This window comes from Athene cunicularia (genome assembly GCF_003259725.1).
Source record: "Athene cunicularia isolate RWA chromosome 1 unlocalized genomic scaffold, athCun1 chr1_part1, whole genome shotgun sequence".
In the NCBI taxonomy this organism is placed as follows: Eukaryota; Metazoa; Chordata; class Aves; order Strigiformes; family Strigidae; genus Athene; species Athene cunicularia.
The window spans coordinates 43,028,376-43,053,353 of record NW_020799091.1 but is presented as its reverse complement, the minus strand read 5'-3'; the positions used below and the strand labels follow the sequence as shown (position 1 = coordinate 43,053,353).

Below are 24,978 nucleotides of genomic sequence, written 5' to 3'. Positions count from 1 at the left end.
TTTTTTTTTTTTTTTTTTTTTTTTTTTAAGGCAGGCTGATCTTGCTGACAATTGTTTACCTAAGCAGAATGTGTTTGGGAACTTTTTTTTTTGCATTTACTATATATATATATATATATATATATAGCCATGAAAACATTCACAGTACTTTGGATACAGGAGGAAAAACAATGCAGTATTTTGACAGAATGAGCAACTTTGTGGGTTGGAAAGTATATTTTAGCCTTAAGTGAAACTGGAAACAAAATTTTATAGATTATAACAGTTGCATTTAATTCTCTTTGAGTAACTCTTAGTTTTTTAAGTATACTATTGTCTAGCTCCCCAATACTTCTCACCAGCGTCGTCAAAGCTTAGTGTGCTGATGTGGGCATAGAGTCCACTGGGGGGCGAGCTTGAATTACGTATCATCTCTCCAACTAGGAAAAACTGCAAGTGAAACCTGTAATAGAGCATTTCATAAATCACAAGCACTAGTATTAAATTTCTCTTTCTAGTATCAGCTTCTTGTTGTTGTTTTGCCAGATCATCAAATAAAGCTATCAGGAGGTATCGGGTGTGATGGAGAGCCTTCGGGGCTCACAGGCAATCTCGCAGCTCAGGTTTATCAACTCTTTCCACAAGGAGAAACTGTGAGAAATTGGCTCACCGGAGTTGTGTTGAGTTAGTTTCTGCTTCAATGAACTTAAAGAAAATTACTAATGTGTGACTCTACAAGTGAGTAATCTTTAAAAATGGGAAAACCAGCAGCCCTAGGTTTCATTCCCGGTCTGCATACGTCTGCGTTGCGTTCAGCATAGGTGCTGGTGTCAGCCCCAGGAATGGGAGAGATGTAACTGCTGTTCCCCATAAGGTCTGCTCCCGTGCAGCCCTGGTGGGACTTGCCCTTCTTCAGTTTGCTGTTTTTACTTTGGAGAGGCAAATAACCTTAGCATTATTTTATGATATGAAATGGCTATTTCAGGCCTTTCAGGCAGTACTAAAGCTACCACTGACACTTCCAGTAGGACAACTGATTATTGCAGATTAAGTATAATACTTGTTCCTTCCACTGTGTTTTTTTTCCCCCCATCAAAATTTCTTTCTAAAAATATTTAAATTTATCCTAATGGATTTCTGTTTCCTTTTCTACTAGCCCTGGTTAGTGAAAGATCGATAGACTGTTCCCTCTGAAGAGAGATGATGAAAATCTGATATGTTTTATGTAAATCAACGAGTCAAATCATGCCTTGTGTTGAAAGGCTGACATGGTTTATAAAAAACAGACTTTAATAACTGGCCTGTGAAGTTAGTGAGACTGGAAATCATGGATCTGTGAAAAAAATGTAAAATGCATTAAATAATTTAAATATTTTGGCAAAAAGGCAGATATTTTCATGCCATAAAATTGAGGACATATATCTTGACCTCCTCTCTGTTTGGCTGGACGTTTCTGAAATGTCTATGGAAAGCTGCAAAGTAGTCAAAAATGTTTGCAATTTCTCTGCAAAATTTCACGTGACTTGTCATTACTTTTCAGTCATTTGTAACTATAATGAAAATAGGTTCATAAGCTAGATATGGTGAAAGCAACGGGACAAAGCCTTACAGTCATGCCATTTATCAGGTCAAATGCAAGGCAGTAAAGTCTCTGGTGACACATTTCATTATAGTCTCAATCAACATAATAGTTGTGGATAAAGTGTGTATGGAAAGATGCGAGGACATCTGTTTTAGGGAGAGAGAAGACAAACAAGAAAAAACACAAGAACAGAAACAAGAAGAAAACAAGAAGAAACATCCAGGACCCTTTGAGCTAGTTATTTTAACAGTGTAAAGGAGACTTTAGAAAGTGAAAACTTATGGATAGATAACTGACCATGCAAAAAACTCACAAACCCCTTATTATTCATACTGCTTTCAGTTGCCTTGTTAATGCATGAAACAATTAAAAGCAAGTTTATCGAAAGATGGCAGGTTCTGGCTACCAGCAGAGACCCTGGCAGGGCAGTGGCTGCTGGCTGGGGGTGATGGCCCAGGGCACACATGTGGTGGTGCACCCTGTCATGGACAAACTGTCCCACTGGCTGACCACATGGCTAAAAGCTACTTTCGCTTTTCACACATGGGCTTCTTAGTCTGCAAATCCTAGGGCGCAATATTCTGTTTTAACCTGAATTGTGGGCCTGTTGGTACCAAAGCTAACCTTTGCATATCATGATCTGGTTTTCACAGACATCATCTGTCTTCTCTTAAATAGGGAGAGCATGTAAATATGAGGCATATTATGTAAATTGAAGAGGGAAATTATGCTGTCTGTTAGGGGAGCAGGTAAAGAACAGAGAGACTTGAAACATCTATAATGGATAGTAGATGTGGAGGAGATTTAAAGTTCTTCGCTTTTTTCTAATTATGCAGAGTATACTGGGTGGTGTGAATATGTCCCAAAGCAGTGCCTAGCATGGGGACTGTGTCCTGACAAATCTAACCAACTACATAGTAATTTAAAGGGAAATTTGATTTGTCTTGGATTTCACATCTAAAGTTGCTCACAGCTAAATCCAGTTCTAGCCCATTGTGGCTACCCTTTTACTGTATGGAGAAGCCTAAGGGATTTAAAACATTGTGTGAATCATCCTGAAGAAGTCAATAAAGAAAGAAGAAGCCTGTTTTAAGGCTGTGTGGAACATGATTTTACAACGTCTGACACAAAAGAGATTGTTTCCCATCTCTTATCTCTATATGAGTTTCTTTTATTGTAAGAGTAATCAGCATTCTGTATTTCTGTGCGACCTTATTTCAGTCATTAGTTAAAAATTTCTGGAGGAACGTGGCATAGTGGCTTTCTGGGGTCAATGGCAACAAAACTCTGGGATTTTCCAGTTGGTGTGAAGTGTAAATGGATTCAGTCCGTGCATGGTATAGCCACAGCCGTGGCTTTGCTCCTGCCTCGGGGGAGTGAAGAAGGGCAAGGACTGTAACCAGAGCACCTTCTGCAGGGCTCATACCCAGGGCTCCAACTGCCGCTTTTCATCCATGGGCCCCAACCAGCACCGGGTCTAAATCCCTCCTCTCAGTGCCGCTGCTGCAGAAGATGTGGCTGCTCTGTTAGGCACTTAAAGAGGAGGCTGGATACAGCCCCCAGGCCAAATGAATTTTTTAGTGTTTGGTGCTTTGTCCTTGATCAACGCCTATATCATTCCTGAGAGATGAGAGCAAATACCTTTGCCACAGACGTAATGAAGCCTATTTGTCAGTGTCAGGGGGTCTTCAGTGGCATTACATGGAGACAGTAAACATCTCAGAAATACGATTTTGTACCTGAGAAAATGACAGCATTTCCTGCCCAAGATGTTCCTTTATAGCTGAGTTGAGACACCACCCTAGAAGAGAGAGGGCTAGTGAGTACATGGGTGTTTTATTTAGTCTGTGCTTTTTCAAACATTGCATTCCTCTCACTCACTGTTGCTCCATGTATTATTTTAATATGAAAGGGCCCCTGTCATTAGTCTTTGTTCACATTTTCCTTTGAGCAATTTCAGAGTGGACTTAAGAAGACGAAGGAACCAAAAAAGTTATTTTTGCTCTGTAGGTTTTAAAACTCCATTCATTACCTGTTGTTTTCTTAAGGTCTGTTTAATGCCTTTTGCTAGCTATAAGTCCCAGAGAGATATTTACAGGTTTGTAATCCCTTCTTTAGGCAAATATTGGGTGGAAGCAACATTTTTTAAATAATCCTGGATTTGACTTGAACTGTGTAGATTTCTGGCCTACTTTAAAATCAGCACCTTTTTGTCACCTACCCTCCAGACTCGCTCTTGAAAAGCCCAGCTTCTATTTCTCTTGCCCTATGTGCTCCCCAGGCCCTTATCCCAGAGTTCACTCTCCTCCACATGTATCTGTCGGGTGAAAAAAGCTGCAACAGCAGGTTCACATGCTGTTCCAGAAACTGGGAATTTAAATAAACAAAGCCAATTTAAAAATTAATTTGCTTTAAGTAAAATAGGAGGTTCTATTTGTATTGGGTGATGCTTCTATTTTTTAAGAAATACTTTCTTTTAGTGTTTAAAATTTACTGCCAGTTTCAATAAACAGTAGAGCTTTCCAATGTGGAAACCAGTATATTTCATGGAAGTTTTCACTTCTAGCTTTTCTACTCTTTCTTCATGAAGTTACTATTTAGAAGATAAACAGTTTATTTAATAAACAGTGCTGCTGAAGCCTCAGCCTAATCCCATTGATGTGACAGGGTTCACATTTCAGGACAGAAATACATTTAAAAGCAGATGTCTGCTGGTGCAATATTCACCAGGATATCAAGGCAGGCTCACAGTGCCACCACAGCCTAGTAAGGTGGTGTTCAGAAATGGGAACCTCTGGATGTAGTGAGATAGTTGTCTGAGTCCAGCTACTCATGGGCAGGTGTCCATACCACAAGGAGCTTGTACATCCAGTTCTCTTCCAATAGCCGCTCTGTGGAAAGTTAAATGATTTCATTTTTGGCGCATTTTGCGAGCTCTGAATTCACCTTACACATGGGGAGTCATTCCTCCGCATTGTAGGTCTGATGCTGTGCCGATATGGAAGAGTGCCCACATGGTTATTCCAAGGCACTTTGATGGGAAAGCAAGTCTTAATTGCATCTGTGATTGCTTTCAGTCTCTAGGTTATGAAAAATATTTGCAACAGTGCCCCTTGACTTTGTAAATATGGGGTGCATATGTGTTTTGTCTGTGTGTGGCACGAGGGAATAATGATAATTTCATTATGCAGAATAAAGTTTTCTCTAAGCAAACCATTTAGTACTTAATATTCTACCTCCAAAGAACTGCAGTTCATCTAAGGTCTCAGGCGTGATTGTGGTCTACCATGTGTAGCCATGCAGTGGCATGAAGGTGAGAAAGACCTCTCTGCTCCCATTCCCTCCAAAAATGCTTTCCCAGATGTTGCACCCAGACCTGGAGGAGTAAATACACAGTACAGGGTTTCCAAGGATGTTAACTCTTGCAGCCCACTCAGTCCCCGACAGAGGGAACAGGATAGCAACTTGCTACTGAAATGGCCACTACTGCTGCTGCCCCGTGTCTTTCGGGAAGTGTATTTGGAGTTACTCACGCCTGCCCTGTCCTTTTCAGAGCAGCCTTCACACAGAAACACTGTCTTTGAGTGTGGAGCATGCTCAAAACTGCAAGTAAGCTTCACAAAAGCCTTTGTTTTAATGTTTTATCCACGTTTCCTTTTTTCCTGCTTTCTTTTTTTCCGTGGCTAAAAAGAAACAAGAGGTAGAGCCTGAACGGTAGTGTTTTCAATCTTGACTTTTTGCAAATAAGTTGGTATAAAACTGGGGAAATTTTACAAAAATGTCTTGTTTTCTGAGAAAGGAAAAAGGTCAGATGACACCTGTGTTGGACAAGGGGTTATGTTCTGCTCTTAAGTGTTTTCTCCACACAGGACATGAAATGTTGTGGTGTCTTGGTCACATTAACTCTAATGATCTTTTCTCTTGTCATGTGTATTTTTGTCAGTTAGTATTTTTCTTTAGTATCATATATATTTATTCTGCTTTTTGTGGTGATAAAAATAGGTATCTCTTCATTTGACAAGTTTAATTCCATTCACAACTCATTTACTTAAATGAGAGGTGGGTTTTTAAATGCTCTGTTTCTGCAGACAGCCCAGCACACCAAGGCCCCAGCCTCTGCTTGGGTCTGACTTCTAGCACAGTGCAGACAACAAATAATCCATTGTGCAAAACCGAGACAAAGCTTATCCCTTGGAGCCTTTCTGTTGTTTTTTGTTTGTTTGTTTGTTTATTTCTTTGGGGGTTTGTTTATTGTTTTTGTTTGTTATAGGTAGTAGAAGGTTTAACTTTTATACTGAAAAACATCAGTATTGCTTCTGATGAACATGGTGGAGCAATCCCTGGAGCATCCAGGAGGAGTGACAGTAGCAGAATCATAGGCAGATGGAAAAGAAGTGTCACTTGTATGGTGTCTTCCTTGCAGTCATGGACCACAATGAAGGAAAGGTGTTTTATTTGGGGAGGTCGGACTAAAACTCAGGCCTACAGCACCACAGTTAAAGAGAGAAGAGAGTTGGTGCACAGGTCTGCTGGCACCCTCTGTGCAGTTGGCCACTGATGGAAGTATGGATCTGTTGTATGACCTTTCCCAAATACCTTTGTGAGTGAAGGTTGCTGTAAAAGGAAAAATCTCAGTCCTCCCCATGGCACTGGGAATTTGATAGTGCCATATATTTGTTGTGGCTGGAGCGAAAGAGAAAACTTCATGCCATGTTCCACTACATATATATATTTTATGTGTGTGTATATATATATATATATGTTAAGTGTGTGTATATATATACATATATATATATGTTAAGTGTATATATATATATATTTATATGTTAAGTATATATATATGCACTTAACTGACTTAAATATTTTTATATATACCACATTATGCAGGAAAAAATAATCAGGAAATGTAATAAAATGCTATTTGTCATCTATTGTTGGGATTTGGTGTGGCTCCTGGATTCAGCTGCAGAGGAAAAGGCCTTTTATGTTTCCAAAACCTTTTTTTTTTTTTTCTGGTTTTGCAGGAATTAAATTTATCATTTTACATCAGCAATGCCCTCAGCAACATACAGAACTAATCCTTGTCCCAGAGCATTAATTCATTTATATCTCACATAGTACTAGATATGTACTGTTTTTGGGCAAAGTACGCGCAGAAGCCCAAAAAGAGAAAATGTGGAGAGAATTTTCTTGGATTCCCCATGTTTGTTTTTCTCCTTGCATGTGGTGACAAAACAGGGCTGAGACTGGTGTAATGGGTTTGCCTTCTTAAATTACAGAGAATTGAATTTTGTGAGTCTGGTCACAAAGACTTTTTTTGCTGGGATTTGTTTTAAAATAAAGGCAAACTGAGGCAGCTGTATACCTAGAGGGGCATGTGGACAGTAGAAGGAAGGAGATAAGGTTGCTGAACTGGTACTGGCCTTGCAGAGGGAGTGAGAAGAAGGGCCAGAATGGCAAACAGAACCCAAGCTCAGCAGTGCAGTGATACAAAAAGGTAGTTTTGTGTTGTGATGTGGGAAAAGGACTCGTGCCTGAATTATCAGAAGTGGAGCATGTAAATAATCAGTTTAGGAGCTGCCAGAAGTGTCTTGTGGTTTAGAGTGGAAGTTGTCACTGTATTTTTGAATTGAAGAAATTGCTTGTTCCCAGTTTTCACATGAAGAAGCCATGTCCCTGTGCTTTGCCTAAGTCAGACGAGAACAAGGAATAAAAAACCTGAATTTCAAGACATGTCACAGGCAGCACAGTATATTCCTGTTCTGCTTGTAGAAATAGTTTTCCCAGACTTGCTCAACTGATCCGAAACTTTAATCTCTTCCCAGAAAGATATTTTATTTGCATATTTTGACAATACTGAAACACAAAAGTCAAATTCTCTGTGTTCACCAAAGAGATCTTGTGAATCAGTAACTTGGAAACAGAGATCCCAAATGAAAGACATCTAAATAACTGCATTGGATTTTTGCATCAAAATGATTGAAAATATTTCAAACTTTTAAAGGGATGAAACTGACATCTAGCAGTTTCATTACAGAATGTACGGTGTTCCTAATATGTGAGTCATGGCATTGCTCTTCACTTTCTCTGCACCTTTGGGAAGGTTGCTGATGATCGCTGTGTTGGTTTTCCTACCAGCAGAATGGACACAGTATTTGTTGCACAGTGCTATTACAAAGACAGACTTTTATGAAGGACTACATTTTCTAAAAAAAGCTTTATAAGGCATTTTGAAGTTGGAAAGTGCTTTATAAGTGCTTTGATGTTTTTTCATTAAAAAATTATACTCAGAAAAATATCACACAAAATGTAAGAGTTGTCATTTTTCCCTTTCCCCTGTGTTTAAAAGCTAAGCTGCCCTCTTCCTCTGGGAGTGCCTGGGGATGCTCATTATCAGGTAGTGTTTCTGCTGTAAAAAGATTCTTTTCTGCCTGAAATTGCTTATTTTTAGTAGAAATTCCAAATCTAGTTAGACATAGTTTGTGGTTTTCAATTTATGATTTCCCCTTTCAGAGTCCTATCAGTATGGGTGCAGCATGAGTGTCCCATATGTTTCAGAATGATTCTGGTGTTTACGTGGGAGCTGAAACCAGCTGACATAAATACTACACCTTATGTATATTGCATAATATCTTGTAGCAGAAACCAAACGAGGAATCACCAGGAGATGTCCTCAACCCTGCAAAGCTACAAATCTGTTGACTTTGACTAGAAAATTTAACATTATCAAACGTAGGCAGAGGTATGCTTGCTGGATTATTTGTTTTCTTTTGACTTTGTGCTAAATCCTTAGGACCTCCCTCTGTTTTTATGTGGGGAATACTCCTCCAAGTGTAATGTCAGTTAGAAACTGAGTGTATAAAGATGTGGCTGTAGATAACAGGGCTGGACAGGTGCCTCCTATTAAACTGTGCAAGTTTGACTCAAATCTATTGTATTTTGTGAATGGAGTGAGGGATGGCATCTCCCCTATGCTCCTACCCTCCCAGTCTGAAAATACTACATAGAAAAATAAACTAAGTTCCATTTCCAAGTGTTTTTCTAAGTTCGGCCTTCTCAAAAGTAGAATTTCAGCACATGGCTCTTCCACTGGGTGATGAAAGTTTAAATACAGAAAAATCTGACTAGATGGCTAAGCCTGTACCCCTGAACAGTCCCTTATGTTTGTTTTCTGGTTAACTCTTACTTGGAATAAAAATGTTACCAGTGTTTCAAAATGCTGAGAACCATAGCAGGCAGAGGCTACAGAGAAGTGACTCCAAATAACTTGGAGTCGTGCTGACAATTCCATGTGCAGAAAAATTGTATAAATGGGAATGTCTGAAGAGGACACAAATAAGAAGGGGCACGGCACTCGCGTGTTATACCAGAGAGAGGTGAGTTTACATCAGAGAAATAAATCAGTTTAGAACTTGATCACTGGAATGTTTTCTGTCCTGGTAGTAGACCATGTTACCTCATTGTTACTTAATGACATGGTTGCCAAAAGCCTGCTAAACTGATGAATAAATTAAGCTTAAATAATACACAAATTAAAGGATCTGCAAGTGCACAAGGAGTACATAGGGCATCTGCAGTTGCAGCAAATAAAGTTCCTTGCCTAGGGAACATAAGCCTGGCTCTGTTTCCTGGAGCTCCAGAGCAGTTTCCCTGCTGGCAGAATAACCCAGAACTATTTAAATGGTGGTTTTGTGGTGCCTGTCTTTGAAGTATCTGTGATCAAATACCACGATACCAGCTAGTTGATGGGCAGAGAGTAACTGCCGAATTACATACTGCATGGGAAATTCTACTCAGGGTAGAACAGACCCTGGTCCCTTTGTTAACATTGCATGGTCTCCTGCTGGTACCTACATAGGGCTTTTTTTTAAGGAATATGTGAATGTCATCAGGTTGTAAAGTGAAAGTTTGAGAGAGGTTTATTTCCTTGGGTGAGTGATAAGAGTACATGAATAAGGATATGGAAAGACAGCTGTTGGGCTGGGGGGAGGGTGAAAATTTTGGAAGGAATGGCTGAACAGTGGTCGTTGTTCAGCACTCTTAATTCATTATTTGCTTGAGTTTAGGGAGATTTACTGAGTAACCATTGTAACTATGTTCTTAAGTGCTTAAGTGAGAGGAGTCATAGTAGGGTAGGAAAAATAATATGGTAAAAGTAATTAAACTAATTTGGATTGTGGCATCTGGACTACAAAAGGCAAGGTTTTGGAGGGCTCTTAGAAATAGATGTTTTGTTAATAGTAGATTTAAAAAATGACTAGTTCCATTCAGGGCATTTAGTCATACCTTTAAAACCTCATAATTAACTTCCCCAAACAATAGAAAATACTAATTTTCTACAGGGAACCGTCTAGAAGAATGTTTTCATGCTCTAGGGTTCCATTTGATCCATGTAAATGCCCATCATGGCATACTGTTCACTATCCATATATTGCAAAATAAAGCTGTGGAATAGCATCAGAATAAAATTTCTCTGTGTTTTGGGATCTTTTTGTCAGATTTTGGGACAAAACAATAGAGTTGTCAAAGACAGGTGCAAAAGTAGTCAGTTCCTGTGAAAATGTTCACAGCTTCAGGCATTTATTTTTAAATGGGTAACTTCTTCAAGTCTAAAACTTTACAGATTCAGAAGACTGAACTAATTAGCAAGGTTTTATCTTTTCCCAGTTTTCTTTTTTTTTTTTTTTGCTTGTGATAATTGCTGCAGGTTCCTAGTCTCTGTCTGCAGCTCTCTTTGCTACCATTTTCCAAAAACCATCCACTGTTTTGTCTTCTCCTTCATTCCTGTGTTTCCACTACACTGGGCAAGACTCACACCACCTGATTATGCTCCTTAGAGCTGAATGAGAATTTGAGTGTCTGCGTGCATGACAGTAACCTGAAACCCTGCTCTGGTGGCTGATGAGCCATCGAAGGAGCCAGAACATGCCCACACTTTGAACCTGAGAGTTTCTTAGACATTTAAACTCAAGGGCTTGCACAAAGGCAGAAGTGTCTGAGTCAAAATGGTTGCATATTTGACTTAAACTCCACTGCAATCCGGTCTTGAAATGGTGAGATATATATATATATATAAACACTGGGGCTAGTTTCTTCCAATTAGCAAACTAGTTTTTTCCACCTCTTCACTTGCTGCTTTCTGTGTTGCCCTGCTCAGGTCCAACTTCCCTCTGTTGATTGTACTGAGAATTTCAGCTATGAGTGCTCTAACCAAAGCTAGTGTGTCACTCCTGACACCACCTTCCCATCCTCTAGCAATTCTGCTCCTGTTGGTCCTTTCTTCATCCTTTAAACTCCTGAATCTTCTGATTTTCACAAACTCAGTGGCCAATCTTCGAGTCTGGGATGTTACCAAAACAAAATAGTAAAATACTGCCTATGAAGAACATTTCTAGCACCTACCAATCCACAGATAATGTAGGTGTTTAACAGAAAAATACTATTACTATTCTTCCCCTAAAATTAGGTATGCATAAAACGTTGTTGATTAATCTTAAAGAAAAATCGTATCTTCCAGTTTTCTTTACAGTGGCTTTTTTTAGGGTGCATATGAGTGAATGTCTTCTGAGTAATGCTACTTTAGCCTGTTTTTTTTCCTTCTTACGCTATACGCATGTATTTAATTGAAAATAATGAAAGGTCTTCTTAGGTTGAGCTTGTAAGAATGATGTTCTTTCAGTGGTTTAAATAGCTTGAGAGGAATGTGGTTAGTCCTGTCCCATTCACATAGCTCTGTAGGGGCTGGGTAAACAGGACTCATTGAGGAGGGAGGCTAGAAAGAACACCTGGGAACTCCAGCCGAGTGACCTGCACTCAAGTCCTTCCATCAGATGACTTTCCTTTCTTAGCCAAAGTGATACTGTTTTAATGGACGAACAACCTATTTCTCGTATTTCTCTTTCCACAACCATCCCTTCCTGCATCGGGTCCTCCATTTCTCTTCTACCTAGAAGATCTAGGGTTCTGTGTACCAGAGGCTATTGCAGCAGAAGGATCTTGTGGTAGGAGGGACTTAGAATTTCAGGTGCTTTTAAATAAGTACCTAAAGTCTAAGAAATAACCCCACTCTTTGCTTTTGAAGTCTCTGTGATCAAAGAAACCAACCAGGGCAGTATCCAGAGTCTAAACAAAATGAGAGTTTAAAAGTACATTGAGGATGGACAGGGCAAGTGCTCCACTTGGAAACTGTTGATGCAGTGTGATGAGACCATTAAAATAGTCCTGCCAAGTTGAGTGGGGGTACTTGTACAGTGCTTCGCACCAACTGTCTGTGGCAAGGATATGTATGCAAGACAGTTCAGTGAGCACATTTTGCAGCGCTGTGTCATTGGCAAGAGCATGCAACCCACCATCTGCCGTGTAGCTCATGCCCCTCCAACTCGCAGCAGCTGCTGGATTCCAGGGGCCTAATGCTGCGGCCACCCAGGGGCAGTGAACACTGTTTGGTGCTTTGTGCTTGGCTGAGGACTATAAAATTGTCTAGGCTAAGTTACTGCTGGTGCAGCCATGGGCTGTGGTCACCTCAGAGCCTGGATTGTTGCAATCTCCTCGCAGCAACTGTTTCCCACCCCCTTCTGACATCAAAACTGCGGCACAACCCAGATGGTGCACAGGAGGTACCAACCCAAGGAGCTCAAATGTTGCTGACAACCCTGCTGACATGCCAGTGCAGCGTCAGATTTCCTTACAGAGGCACCCATGGCCATTTCAGCTGGACTTTTCAGGGCTGCTTGAACTTTGTGATGATATTCTTACTTGGGAATTTCTTTTCAAATTGAGGGCTCTCAGCAAAGCATTTATTGGCTTTTGAAGAGATGCATGGAGGGAGGTGCTGCCTACGACAAAGCAACTGTTGCATCACTGGTTCATGTAATTGAAATAGTTTCCTGCAAGCTGCTTGCGATTCATAAGAGATAATAAATAACTGAAGAATGATTGTGCCTGATGAAGGAAACAGTTGTTGCAGAGATGCTCTTTTGTTGTCTTGGTTGTGATTAGCTGGTTTCAGGAGGGGAGGTAAAAAAATCATTTTTGACATACCAACAGCAGATACAATACAGACCTCACACGGTTTCCCTTCCTCAGTTCTGATGCATGCTCAACCGTGGGATCAAGGTAATTGCCAAGAGCATTTCACATGTAGACTTTGAGGGCCGGTGATAGAAATCACAAATAAGTATAGCCTACAAATATGGCAAAAATGGGATTTTAGAACAATTCGCTTTATGAAAGCACAAAATTTGTTGTATTAGTCTTCTCTGACACGATACGACACAGAACGTGGGGCATGCATCATGCTTACTTTTAAATGAAAAGCAGAGGGGGGGATTTTCCAAAAATCTACACTTAGCCCATGTCTATAATCTCATTGAAGTAAGCGGGTATTTATCAACAGTGTTGTGCAAGTCCCTTGGGTGAGTACACTTCAAAATTGTACACTGTTCCTGGTAACATCTTGCATGCAAAATTAATTTTACTGAAAGTAAGTCAAATAAACAAAGACAGTGTTTTGCAGAGTCCATTTTTGTGTTTAATTGGGAAATCGTAGTTCATTTTTACCAGCTTGCTAAGAAATGTCCTGCAGTGTTGTTTACACAAATAATTGGAAATCTTCGTAAACTTCATAAAAATAATTGGAAGTCTGTGGCAGCCTGTGATAAAATGCTGAAATGTCAGGTAATCTGGCCATTTTGGGAGAAGGTGTACCCTGACAAGATGAGGGTAGCAAATTCATATGGCAATCATGAGAATAATTACGCAGCCCTTTGTCCTGATGTTAATCCGCATCAGCCCTGCAAGCTAGGATCTATATTGTTGCTTTAATCCTGTTGATTTTCTTAGTCATGTGAATGCCACAGGAATTATAAATCTCAAGGCCCTTTCCTTATATTCAGCAGATTCGGTGCCTCATAATTGTGTACTCTGGCCTAAAGCAACCCCTAGGCAGTGGGTGTTCATGGGAAGTGTGCAGAGGGGGTTGCGGGGATTAAGAGCAACAAGGGGAAAGTCACCACCTGTTTTCCCCCCCTCCCCTCTTTCTTTTGTCTCTCCCAGGAGAAAAACCCTACAAATGTACCTGGGAAGGCTGCACCTGGAAGTTTGCTCGCTCCGACGAACTGACGAGGCATTACCGCAAGCACACGGGAGTGAAGCCATTCAAGTGTGCAGACTGTGACCGCAGCTTTTCCCGCTCAGATCACTTGGCGCTCCACCGCCGCAGGCACATGCTGGTTTGAGAAACGCTACCTGTTCCAGCCAAGTTTAAGAGCTGGATCTCTTAACTACCCGGAGTGAATTCAGCAGGGCTGAATCCCCCTCTACAGTGTTAACAGGCAGGGCTTTCCCTGATGTCCATAACAAAAAATAGTAAGAGAAATTAAAAAAAAAAAAAAAGCAGGAAAAGAAGTGCCACTCTTCTCCTCGCCATCCGAAGTGAACTCCGTCTGCCCCTCAGCATGGCTACCCCCTGAAAGTGTCATCACAATCACCTGAGAAACAGCAGCCGAAATGCTACAGGAATGGGCATTATTTTACATGCTGCGTCCTTTGACAAAAAAATGTTTATAGCTTGTATGTTTTCTCAGCTGTCGGACATTTTGTTCCTGAAAAATCACTGCTGATTGGAGGATTAGATACCACAAACCAATGATGATGATGATGATGATGATGATGATGATGATGATGATGATGATGATGATGATGATAGCAAGACCGCTAGACCTTTTTTATCCCATCTTTTCCCCTTGTTTTGAATACCATCTGGCCAGTGTCAGCATTACGCCCAAGCTGTGCTACAGACAAGCTGAGTGTGAGTAGGCAAGAAGGTTCTCTGCTGGAGAGGTCACGCTGTCGGAGCTGAAGGATCGCTTGAGCAGACTTTTGCAATAATGATGGTGGCATTTTAATATTGTACCACAATTTGTCATTATGTCCTAGAGGACACCAGCCATTTAACCTTTTTCTTTTATCTTTTTTTTTCCTTTCTTTTCTTTTGTTGTTGTTGTTGAAGTCTGTAAAATAAACAAGGGGCAGCAGCATTTCTGCTGAAAGTACAATATTAAGTATCTGTATTTTACCATGGACTTATTTAGAACCGTTTTCTGATTTGTATAGAAAGAGCCCATCTAAAAACTACTATCCCATTCTCAATGTGCAGTTTTCTTTCATGCAGGTATCCTCTTCCCCACGACCATTATTTGAACACAAGTCAGATCTTATACTTGCTGGTACCAAGGTTAGTGCTGTAGCCATTCATGAAATGGGATTGAATGTACCAACAAAACAAAACAGAGAAGAAATGGCTGCATCTCTTGCACAGAAAAAGCAATAATGAGTAAAATGGTTCTCAAGACAATAATTTACTCCACATGAACAGAAGGGGGGGATATGCAGAAATAACACATAAGACCATTTGAGTTAATCTTTCTGATGGTTTCACTGACCTGCTAGGTATCGCAGTTAAGTACTTTCATTTCCTTCAACATAATACTTGTGTCTGGAAAGCAAGAAAGATGAAGGAAAGAGCTGACTGTTGAGGAGTCAGTGGATGAACTGTAGGAAGTAGGAAGGAGAAATGTTTCTGCAATGGTGCTCTGCAAGACATTAGGTTTCTCCCTGGGAGTTAGGGAATAAGATTTTGCCAGCTGTCTAGTATGATATAAATGGCCCTTTATATGGGTACCAGTGGCCGCCTCTGCTGGGATTTTCAATCCAAGCCTTTTCAGATTAAATAAAAGGAAATTCTTGATCATTCCCATACAGCCCTATAATTGTGAACCAATTTGTATTAATTGAATTATGTAGGAGAGAGAGAAACTCTTAGTCATCAGTTGTTCATGCAAACGGAATAGTGTTTTTCTGTTTTCTTTCCTCACAAGGATCTGCCTATTCAGCTAAATTTGACAAAGAGGAGGCTTGGCAAGACTTTTTAAGTGTTGAGATTTTTATAGTTTAGAGATGAAAGATGTATCCATAAAGGTCTTTTGCAATGCATTTAATTATGAATGTTTGGTTCCAGGAATTGCACAGATTAAACTTGTGATGCCACTTGTTCGTTTTTAAATGTTTGACCAGTCTGGATTGATTCTGATTCCTAAAGTAACCGTAGTAATGTTGAGGGGATTCTGAAAGCAAGGTAATCTTTAGAAAATCTAGCACAAAGTACCCATACAGATACTGAAAGCAATTACAGTTAATTGAGGATTAATATGACTGGGATAATACTTTATAACAGCATTCACAGGCCCCAGAGTTTGATTGTCTTTAAATATGTTCTTAATATTCCCCAGTACCAGATAGTTTTTATCAGCTCTCTGGAAGAACTTCAATATTGTTAAAGCTCAGGCTCCCCTCTGTCAAGCGGTCAGCAGAGAAACTGAAGCAAATTATTTACAGCCATTGTGGGAAAAATGCCTCATCAATTCCCATTGACCAAGTTGGTAATCAACTTCCACCAAATTTGGCAACATTTTAGTATCCATCTCTAAATCAGGAACGAGGCAGTGATGCTGGGTGTCTGTGCAAAACATCAAAAGGCTGCAACCAATCAGGGCTTCTGGATAGGCCATGAGGCATTGTGGGGCAGCAGAACTGAGTCTTTTTATCATCAGTGTTACTGCTATTGGTTTAAAAAAGTGGTTGTCAGTGTTGTGCATGAGATGGTTCATGGATTACATCTGAGGTCTGTCTTTTACATACTTCAACATCATCCTCGTTAATGGGTCTGTCATTCTCAGCATTTATAGGGAAAGAATTCAGGTCAGGTAGAAGTCAACTGATAAAATTATTTTCCTGCCCAGGAACATTTTAGACTAATTACTTGAATAGCAGTAATTCAGTTGAAGAACTGATGGCATACATAATTCCTTTCAGAATCTCTGATATTTTTCTCACACAGAAAATTAAGTTTATTTGACCAGAAACTCTTAAGGATGTTCTGTTAGTATATGAGAGGAGCAGTGAGAGAGATTGTCTCTGATGTTATTCACAAAGGCAGGGTATAACTGGGAGAGACCAGTGTCTGCTTCAGGCTTCCCCTTTAGTCAATTGAAGAGAGAAAAACTCCAAGAGAAATTGAAAGGCTTCACACTTCAGCATTCAGCTCTAAACTTCCCCAAGGAGGAACATATGTATCACAGACCCTGGAGGGCTCATCTCCCAAGGCCAAGTTGATCTGTGTGAATCCCTTGTCTTTCAGCTGGTTGCCCATTCCTTTATGCATAGGAAACACTGCAACAGAAAAAGAGTCTGGTTTATTCAAGGAACCCCAAAGTGATACAGGGTTAAAGCAGCACTCACACCAAGGGACACAGTCACAGAGCGTGTCAATGGTAACAGAATGAAGCCACAAGAGAAAGGAGTGTACGCTAAATTTTCTTATTTCACAGGCGGGAATTATATGCTCAACCTTTCCAGGACATGTGTAAGGGGGTTTTGTGCTGCTGTTACCTCTAGACAACTCACAACTGGTGGTAATACACCACTGGGTTTCAAGTACCCAGTATTGTTCTTGGCAAATTTCTTACTCATACCAGCACCCACAGGCTTTGACTCCAAATACTCTGTGAGGTTGTTTTCTGGTTTGTTGTCCCCTTCAGAAGTATTGTAAGAGAAGTTACTCTGTGGGAGGGGGTGTTTGGATGTGGAGCTGATGTCCCCCAGATTCTCAGGGTGTCCTTCCCTCAGTGGCTGTGGTTCAGACCCACCAAACTTCTGTGCTTGTGCAAAAAACGAGGGCGATTGCTCCAGAGTAGTTTCCTCAGAAACCCTGATATCCCACCGCAGGTCTATGACATTTCATAACCGTGGTGAAGGCTTACATCATATTTAGCGTGCAGAAATACCAGATCTCGTCTTGACACAACACAGTAAATCCATCTTAATTGAGCAGTTAAGAGGGACAAATATACGGTGTGACATTCTTTCAGAAAGATAGAGATCTATGTTTTTAATTGTGACTAAAGAATGGGTAATATCCACCATACCCACTACAGAAACTGTGCCCTTGCCAGATTTCATATGTTTTCGTGTCAGGTTTCATACATTTTCAGAATGATTCAATGGATTTGTCAGGAATTCTCAGTAGCCAGCATTATAGGAAAACTTAACAAGCAAGCAGCTTTGATACAGAACTTTTTAAATTTTAAATTGTCATTATTTTTTGAGCACCTGTTTTATTCAGCACTGTAAAATTGGCTCATTGCAACAGCAGTTTATACTTGGGGACGAAGATGCAGTATTCCTTATTCTCTATCATGCTTACACAATTAATTAAATAGATTTAGACTGACATGTATATATGATTATTTGCTGGAATCATGTGTAACAAAATTAACAGTGTTGAAAATTACATCAGTGATGTTGATGTCTGGGGTAAACTCACAGTGCAGAGCATGGACAAATAGCTGGACAACCTTTCTCCCCTTTAATAATGGGAATAACAGTGATCATAAGTCTCGTTTTCCATTAGCCACATTGAAAATGTATTCTAGTTGCCATTTATAAATTTTATCTTCTGATAATAAATGCTGTTTAATGGAAAAAATCTCTTTCTCCTTTATTGAAGGTGGGTACCTCAGAGTAAGTTTCACTGTTAATATCCCGCTTATTTTTTAGTTTGTACTTTGGTTTGGAAGGGTCAGTGTGTCAAACTGCATCTTCCTCAGCAGACAAGTCAAGTTCAGTAAATCGGCCCTACTCCCGCATATTCATCCATACACTTGTACATATAAATCCCAGCACTTCCATGGGCCTCCACCCATGTGCGGGTAATAAACGAGTTTATTTAAAAAAAAAAAAAAAAAAAGGAAGAAGAATTGGGAAAGCACTGCAAAAAAATACTACCTTCTTAAGAAACCAGCTCATGTTATTGTATTATGCCTTTGCCTGTGATATATAACTGGAGAAGTGCACAAAGAAATCTAAAGATTGTTATATTTTCGCAGTTCCGCTATAGCAGAACAGTTGCTGTGTAATGTATGCTTATGAAGTCATGCCCACTGGTACCTTGAAAAGGCTTAAATTCTGATCAGTTTCCACGGTAAATGAGGTTTTAGTACAAAAAAATGTAATTATAAGGATACTGCATCTTTAGAAATCAAAATACCTTGAAAGTATTTTACTATACCTGTAATAGTTTAAATATTCCGCAATATATGTGATAGTTGAAAAGTATTTTCAAACTCACAATTTTACATGGAGTGTAAATAGGTTAAATGAAGTACATTTTTAAAAATCCTTCAGTTTTCATCAGAAAAACTGGTAAGATAATGCCTTGCAAAGCTTAAACACAATATGTAAGTAAATTGTTCTGTTTTGTCAGAGTATGTTTTCTCTGCAAAATGGAGTGGCCACTTCTTTGCTGTTTCACAGATGGCATGCGATATAGTGAAGTCATACCGAGTCCTTCAGTGTCGAATAAGTCAACACTCAGAATGCCTTTGAATAAAGGAAAAAAACCCACTTAATTGAAATGAAAACCGTACGAAAGGTTTTGGGGGCTTTGTGGGCTTTTTTCCTTCTGGCATTTTACAGTGAACTGAAGATACAGTAATGGTAAACTGTCATTTGATTTTATTTCTTCTTGTATTTCCCTGACTACAGTGCATCTTGACCAAAGGTTGCACAGCTGAAATAGGCAGCTGCACGTTACTGATTCCAGGGGAGTTCAGTCTTCTAGGGGCAGTAGCATGTCAACAAAATCAATTGTAGCAGGACAGTTGTGACATTTAAAATGCACATACACTTCAGCAAGATAGCCTAAAATCTATTTTAAAAGGTGTAACAGAAACTGAAAGTGCCTGTAATTAGAACTGATGGGATGTTCCTATACTTTTACACAGCAATAACTTACGGGATTCTGTTAACAATAAGGTGAAAATGAAATTTTACTCGGAGAACAATAATGCAGCACAGAAACAAACACAAAGTGCCATTTGTATTTTCACATGTTGAGATATTGTGTTAGAGGTTTTAGTTATTTTCTCAGATAACATCTGTCATACACTTTTAAGAAGAAAGTGAATCTTAGTTTACAAATGACTCATATCCATACTGATTCTCAGTAGATGTGAATGGAGGTTATCGTCAAGCAGTGTTTTAGGGGATTTCTTCCTAATTTATGTCTGATGTGCCCATGTATCCAGGGTATTCTCTAGTGAAATAATCCAAAAACCAGCAATAAGCCCAATGAAACTTTTTTAGAGTTTAGGGTAGAGTGGGGATTCACTTGAATCCTCTGCATCAAACTCTGAAAACTCAGAGTTCACTTCATGTCTCCTTTCTATTCATTGTGTAATGCTCGTAGTATTTATCATCTTAGAATTGGTTGACTTCAGAAGTGGACAAAATATATCACTTTTCTTTCTTTTGGGGACAAATGATTGAAAAATTAGGGACTGTCAGTCTAGAGACTATTTGAATAGCAAACAAGAAGTTGATATTCCTAAAATGGAGTAAGGAGATTTTTATATTGAGTGCCCTAAGCATTTGCATCAATAGACTAATTGATGTTACAAGAAAATGGTCAGCTGTGACTCTCCCACTCTTTTTTCTCAATTTTTTTTTTTTTTTATTTTTTTAAATCTGGTAGGTTTCTGTAAAAAAAACCCAAAAAACAAAAACAAAAAAAACCTGCTGCTAATGGATTCTTAAAAGCAGTGTAATGCCATCCCTCATGCTTATTCTGTTTCTAAAAATGAGTTTATTGGAGATCAAAATATAACTGGTTGTCCTAATACCTTTGACGAAGAAGATTGCTTTCCATCCTCTAAATTTGTACCTGTCATGTATTCGGGCAGAATTCTGTATTTGAAAAATTCTGCATTTTGCCTAGACTTTTGCGGCTATCAGTGGGTTGCTGCTGGAGTGGGAGGATGGGAGTTCAGTTTTTATTCACTGAGGCAGGATTGGGTGTGCATGAAGATGCTCATGTAGAGAAGAAAGTGCAGGTGCAAGAAAAAAAGAAAGCACATGCACTTGCATGTAAAAACAAGACATTTATGCACATCAGTTAATTATGTGAGAAGACCACTACTTTTAGCAACAACTTACTTTTAAATGTTAGCCACTGATGCAAATAATCCTATCAGAGAACATGCATATACTTATTCTGTCATCCTGAGCCTAGTCTCCAGATATTAAGCACATAAGAAGGAACACAATTCATGCTGGGGATATTAGGAGGACACCAGGGAATGTGTCATCAGAAGGACAAAGGAAACATTAGTTTCTTACATCGTACCTGAGCTGTTGCTGGAGAGGAGGGTTTGGTTCTTTGTTCTGGAGCAGCAACGCTGCAAGGAGGCACCCTTAGAAACTTGCAGTGTTGGGAGGTTTGGCTGAATCCAGCCCTACCTGTGTTAGTTCTTGCAAAGGAAAGCGCACCTTGTCTTCACCATCCCATAATGAGCCAGGCTTTTTTTCCTTCATTCTGAAAAATAAACATGGAGTTGTTTTTTTTTCTCAATTTTATTGATTTGCCAGCATCCTTTTATAGAAGCTTGTGCTTATTGACTTCAAATTATTAAATAAACTGAGTGGCCCTTGTAGCAATTTTTAGATTGTTCAGTACAGAATTGTTCAGTTCTCCAAATAAGCAAAACTGGGCATGTGAATTTTAGCTGTTATGAAAATAAGAATAGAAAAAATTATCTGAGATCCTATTGTCCCTATGTGTGACCGGCAACATCTTCCCCAGTTTCAAAGGTTTACGTGAGCCAAGATACTGTCAGTTAGAGAAGGGGTGAATGGTGGTTCACACTTTGACTTGCTAAACCTTGCTCCATGTGTGACCTCTGCATTTAAGAAACAATAGTTCAGTGTCTGGTAGGGGACCACAGGTGATGCCTTGATGGATTAAAGTTATAAGCATGAACTATGAACTATAGAAAAAGATTCAAATGCTGCTTTTTTCCCTGTCCCTGCCTTTCTAGATGTGGCGAGCTTCTTTGGAAAGACAGTTTGAGACATAATCTTCAGTGCTGAACTAATCTCTTTCACAATTCAGGGTACATGTCATTTCTGTTTTTTTTCACTGCTATATTTGCATCTTATTTTTTGTAAAAAATCCCCACAGCTTCTTTCTTTCCATATCATGCTATACATTGCTTCCTTGGTAATGTAAGTTCTCCACCTACACTCTTGACCTGCTCTCTGTCCCTAAAAAGTTATTACCTCCCATTTGCGCTTGCAATAGAATATACACAGAGATAGTAATGAATTACTTAAGTTTCATGCACCATCAGCCTTAAGACTTTCAACCCACACACACAGACAAACACATTAATACACTTCAAGTGAAAGAGAGATTTGGACACTGCTATCAACATGTGGGGTCAAAAATACGATTAAATTGGAAAGTCCTTTCAGCTGTGTTTAGGAAGAAACAACAATAATGAAAAATCATTCTTGGCCAAGTCACTTGTGGGAGAAGCAAATTCCCCTATGGCATTAGTTGAATGAAATCCTAAGGATGGGGTTGCATTTTGCCCCAAATTCTTTCTTCTAATCAGGTCATTATTGTTGTATGTACCAATGAGTGTTCATTTGATCCTCCTGTGTAAAAATACAAAAACATCCCTTAGTTTACAAAGTGATTAATTTGGGACTGAAGCTTCACAGCAATGGAATTAGTATGTACAGCACCTCAAACTTTTTCCTAGATAAGATGCAAAAGGGAGGGTCTTTATCGGTAACCCCATAGAGATAGTAGTGTCAATAGAGGTCCTACACTTAAAAGGAATAAAAATACCAGCGCTAGCAAGCAAACATATTAGTTTCTTATGTCTTTCTTTTGCCTTCTTTTCAAAAGTTTTTCAATGCAAAAATTACTTTTCTTCAAAAATAAAAGTAAATATCTGAAGATCTAATTTCCCAATAGTTTCCTCTGCATTTATATACTATGTAGTGTTTAGGCAACACCTATGTTATAAGTTTATTAATATTATGTAAGTGTTGTTCTTGTATTTATGTATAGTGTATGTATTGTAAATATACTCAGAGCTTTTTTTCCTCTTACTGTAAAATGGTGATTTTTGCCCTATGATAATGTAAAGGGAGTCCCCTAATGAAATTCTGTCAGAGGATGATTATTCCACTCTATTCTCAAAGATTTAAATGAACAAGTGTTATCGTTTTTAATGGTGTCTCAGACATATTTTGTTGGTGCATTGCTTTTCTGTATTCAACTTTCCTATGAATTGAGCTGTGAATTGAAATAGAGTTTAAACCTTTAAATGTATGCATTTGTATAATTATCTGAATGGAGGCATGAAGGTTAAATAAAGCATTTTGTATGGAACAAACCCCCTAATTATTACTGTGGATGACTCAAACCTTCTGGAATACCCAGTTATTAACTTTTTTAAATTAAACCTTTGTTAAAAAATCTTTCCTATAAACATATAGTGATTTTTTTAATTGAATGTTTGCTCAAGAAATGGATTTTACTTGCTTTTCTGATTTTTTAAAAGCCATCATATAGAGTAGACATTCTCTCTCCTTTCACAGTGTTTGTGCATCTGTGGCAAAGCTGGAACAAATAAAATAGCACTCAGCAGTATAAACAAAAATGTCCTGGGATTATATAAAAATATTTTGCATTACTATATAATCTGAGTTCCCTAAGTACTTTAAAATGGAGTTGCGTGTCTGTCTCTCTCTGCTTCTTTCCCTCTCCTTTCCCTGTTTGTCAGGAAGCTGGCAGGGTTAACGTACAGCATGCCTAAGGTACCCATGCAGCCAAGAAGTGCCCGTGAAGTAAGGGAACAGCTACTGAAGGAGGATGATGGCAACACATGAAACACTGGCTTCATACTTAGTTGAAGAGGGTTGCTATTTGCGATTGCTTCTAGGGACATTTCAAGACCTGTGGACTTCTCCCTCATGTCTGACCGATCCACAAAGAAGCTTCATTTATGTTTAAGCCAGTCTAGGACAACTGTGGATACCAAGTCTGAGGCTTGGAACTGCATTTTGCCCTTACTGGGGAAATTTCTCCTTAAATGTGAATATTCCCTTTCCTTTGCATTTCCATCTGCTTGCTTCTAACCAGTATGATCATTTATCTAATAAAATTCATAATGTTACATGGTTACAGGCAGAGAAACAAGTAAACAAAGTGATTTATTTAGAGACCTCTCAGCCTTACCAAGAGATTTGTCTAAACTAAAGCCGTGCTGGGACAGATCTTGAATCTCTCAAACTGCTGATGAATTTAAAATTCAGATAGTCCTACTGGCCCTTCCAAAGCACTTTTGCTTTTTACACAATAAGTTGTTTGTTCTTCCTCAGTGTTCTTCGTGTGTTTAATATTGGTTTTTCTCCCAACAGTGCCATAAGTATAAAACGCATCACTGCCTGTTTAGTCTGACTTCTCCAGCGAACGCCCACGCTGTCCACTGCCCTGATCCATGGCCTGTTCCTGAAAAGTTATTTCTTCCACTTGCACAAACAACAGCTCGATTGTCATCTAATCCCTCCCCCACTTTTTTTTTTTCCTTTTCCTTTGTTTTTGAACAGTCTGTTTGGAGTGAAAAGTTGTTGCGTGGTGTTTCGTACACTGTGCGGGGCACGTTTGGCTCTCTGCAACCGTGATGAGGAGCAGCCACTGGTAACCACCTTCAACTCTGCACGTTGAGTTGCTGGATCACATAAGCACGGTCCCCTCTCTGTGTGCAGAAAACAATCACATTGGCACTGTCCTTGAACCCGGGGAGCCTGCCCGCCTTCCGGATGGAGCTCTGGCAGTGCAGACTTTCACCTGTGGGTTTACGATGCTATTCCTCCTTGCCAGCCTGCAATAGGGAAGCACAACTGTACAGGAGCTTTGGCTGAAATACCTGCTTGCTGTACTCCAGTCGGCTGCACTGTGACCTAGTGGCACGAGGTTTTGGCTGGGAGTTGAAAGGGCCAGTCTAGGGGAGCCAGATTTTGGTGGTTGCTGAGTATTTGTCCTTTCCAAAAAGGAACCAGCATTGTGGGGCAGACTGCTCCTGGACATAATCAGTCTCTTCAGCAATGCCTGTGGTGCACACTGTGAAAATGTGTCCCTTACCAACCCTCCCGTCCTTGCAAATTAAGCAAAGTTATACCCTTTTAACAGACAAAGAGCTAAAGTCGATTGACTGAAGCTGGAATGACTCAGTAGTTGAGCGAGAAATAACAGAATTACAGAATGGTTGAGGTTGGAAGGGACCTCTGGAGGTCCAACCTGCTCAAGCAGGGCCACCTAGGGCCTGTTGCCCAGGACCACGTCCAGACCACTTTTGAATATCTCCAAGGATGGAGACTGAACAGGCTCTCTGGGCAACCTGTGCTAGACTTCAGTCACCCCCACAGTAAAAAGTGTTTCCTGATGTTCAGAGTAGTACCTGACTGTTTCAGGTCCTCACTGTCTCACTTCAGCCATTAGGCAGAAT

General features: G+C 39.6%; 1 protein-coding gene across 4 annotated transcripts in view; it reads left to right on the top strand.

Annotated features, from left to right (window-relative positions):
- Positions 1–23,125, top strand: part of KLF12 (Kruppel like factor 12) — a 187,532-nt gene extending 164,407 nt beyond the window's left edge. For all 4 annotated transcript variants that reach the window (XM_026843460.1, XM_026843432.1, XM_026843440.1 and 1 more), the window contains one exon: positions 13,616–23,125. In XM_026843460.1, coding sequence (XP_026699261.1) covers positions 13,616–13,797 — 182 coding nt within the window. In that variant the 3' untranslated portion in view covers positions 13,798–23,125. The remainder of the gene's footprint in view (positions 1–13,615) is intronic.
- The last annotated feature ends 1,853 nt before the right edge of the window (positions 23,126–24,978 follow it).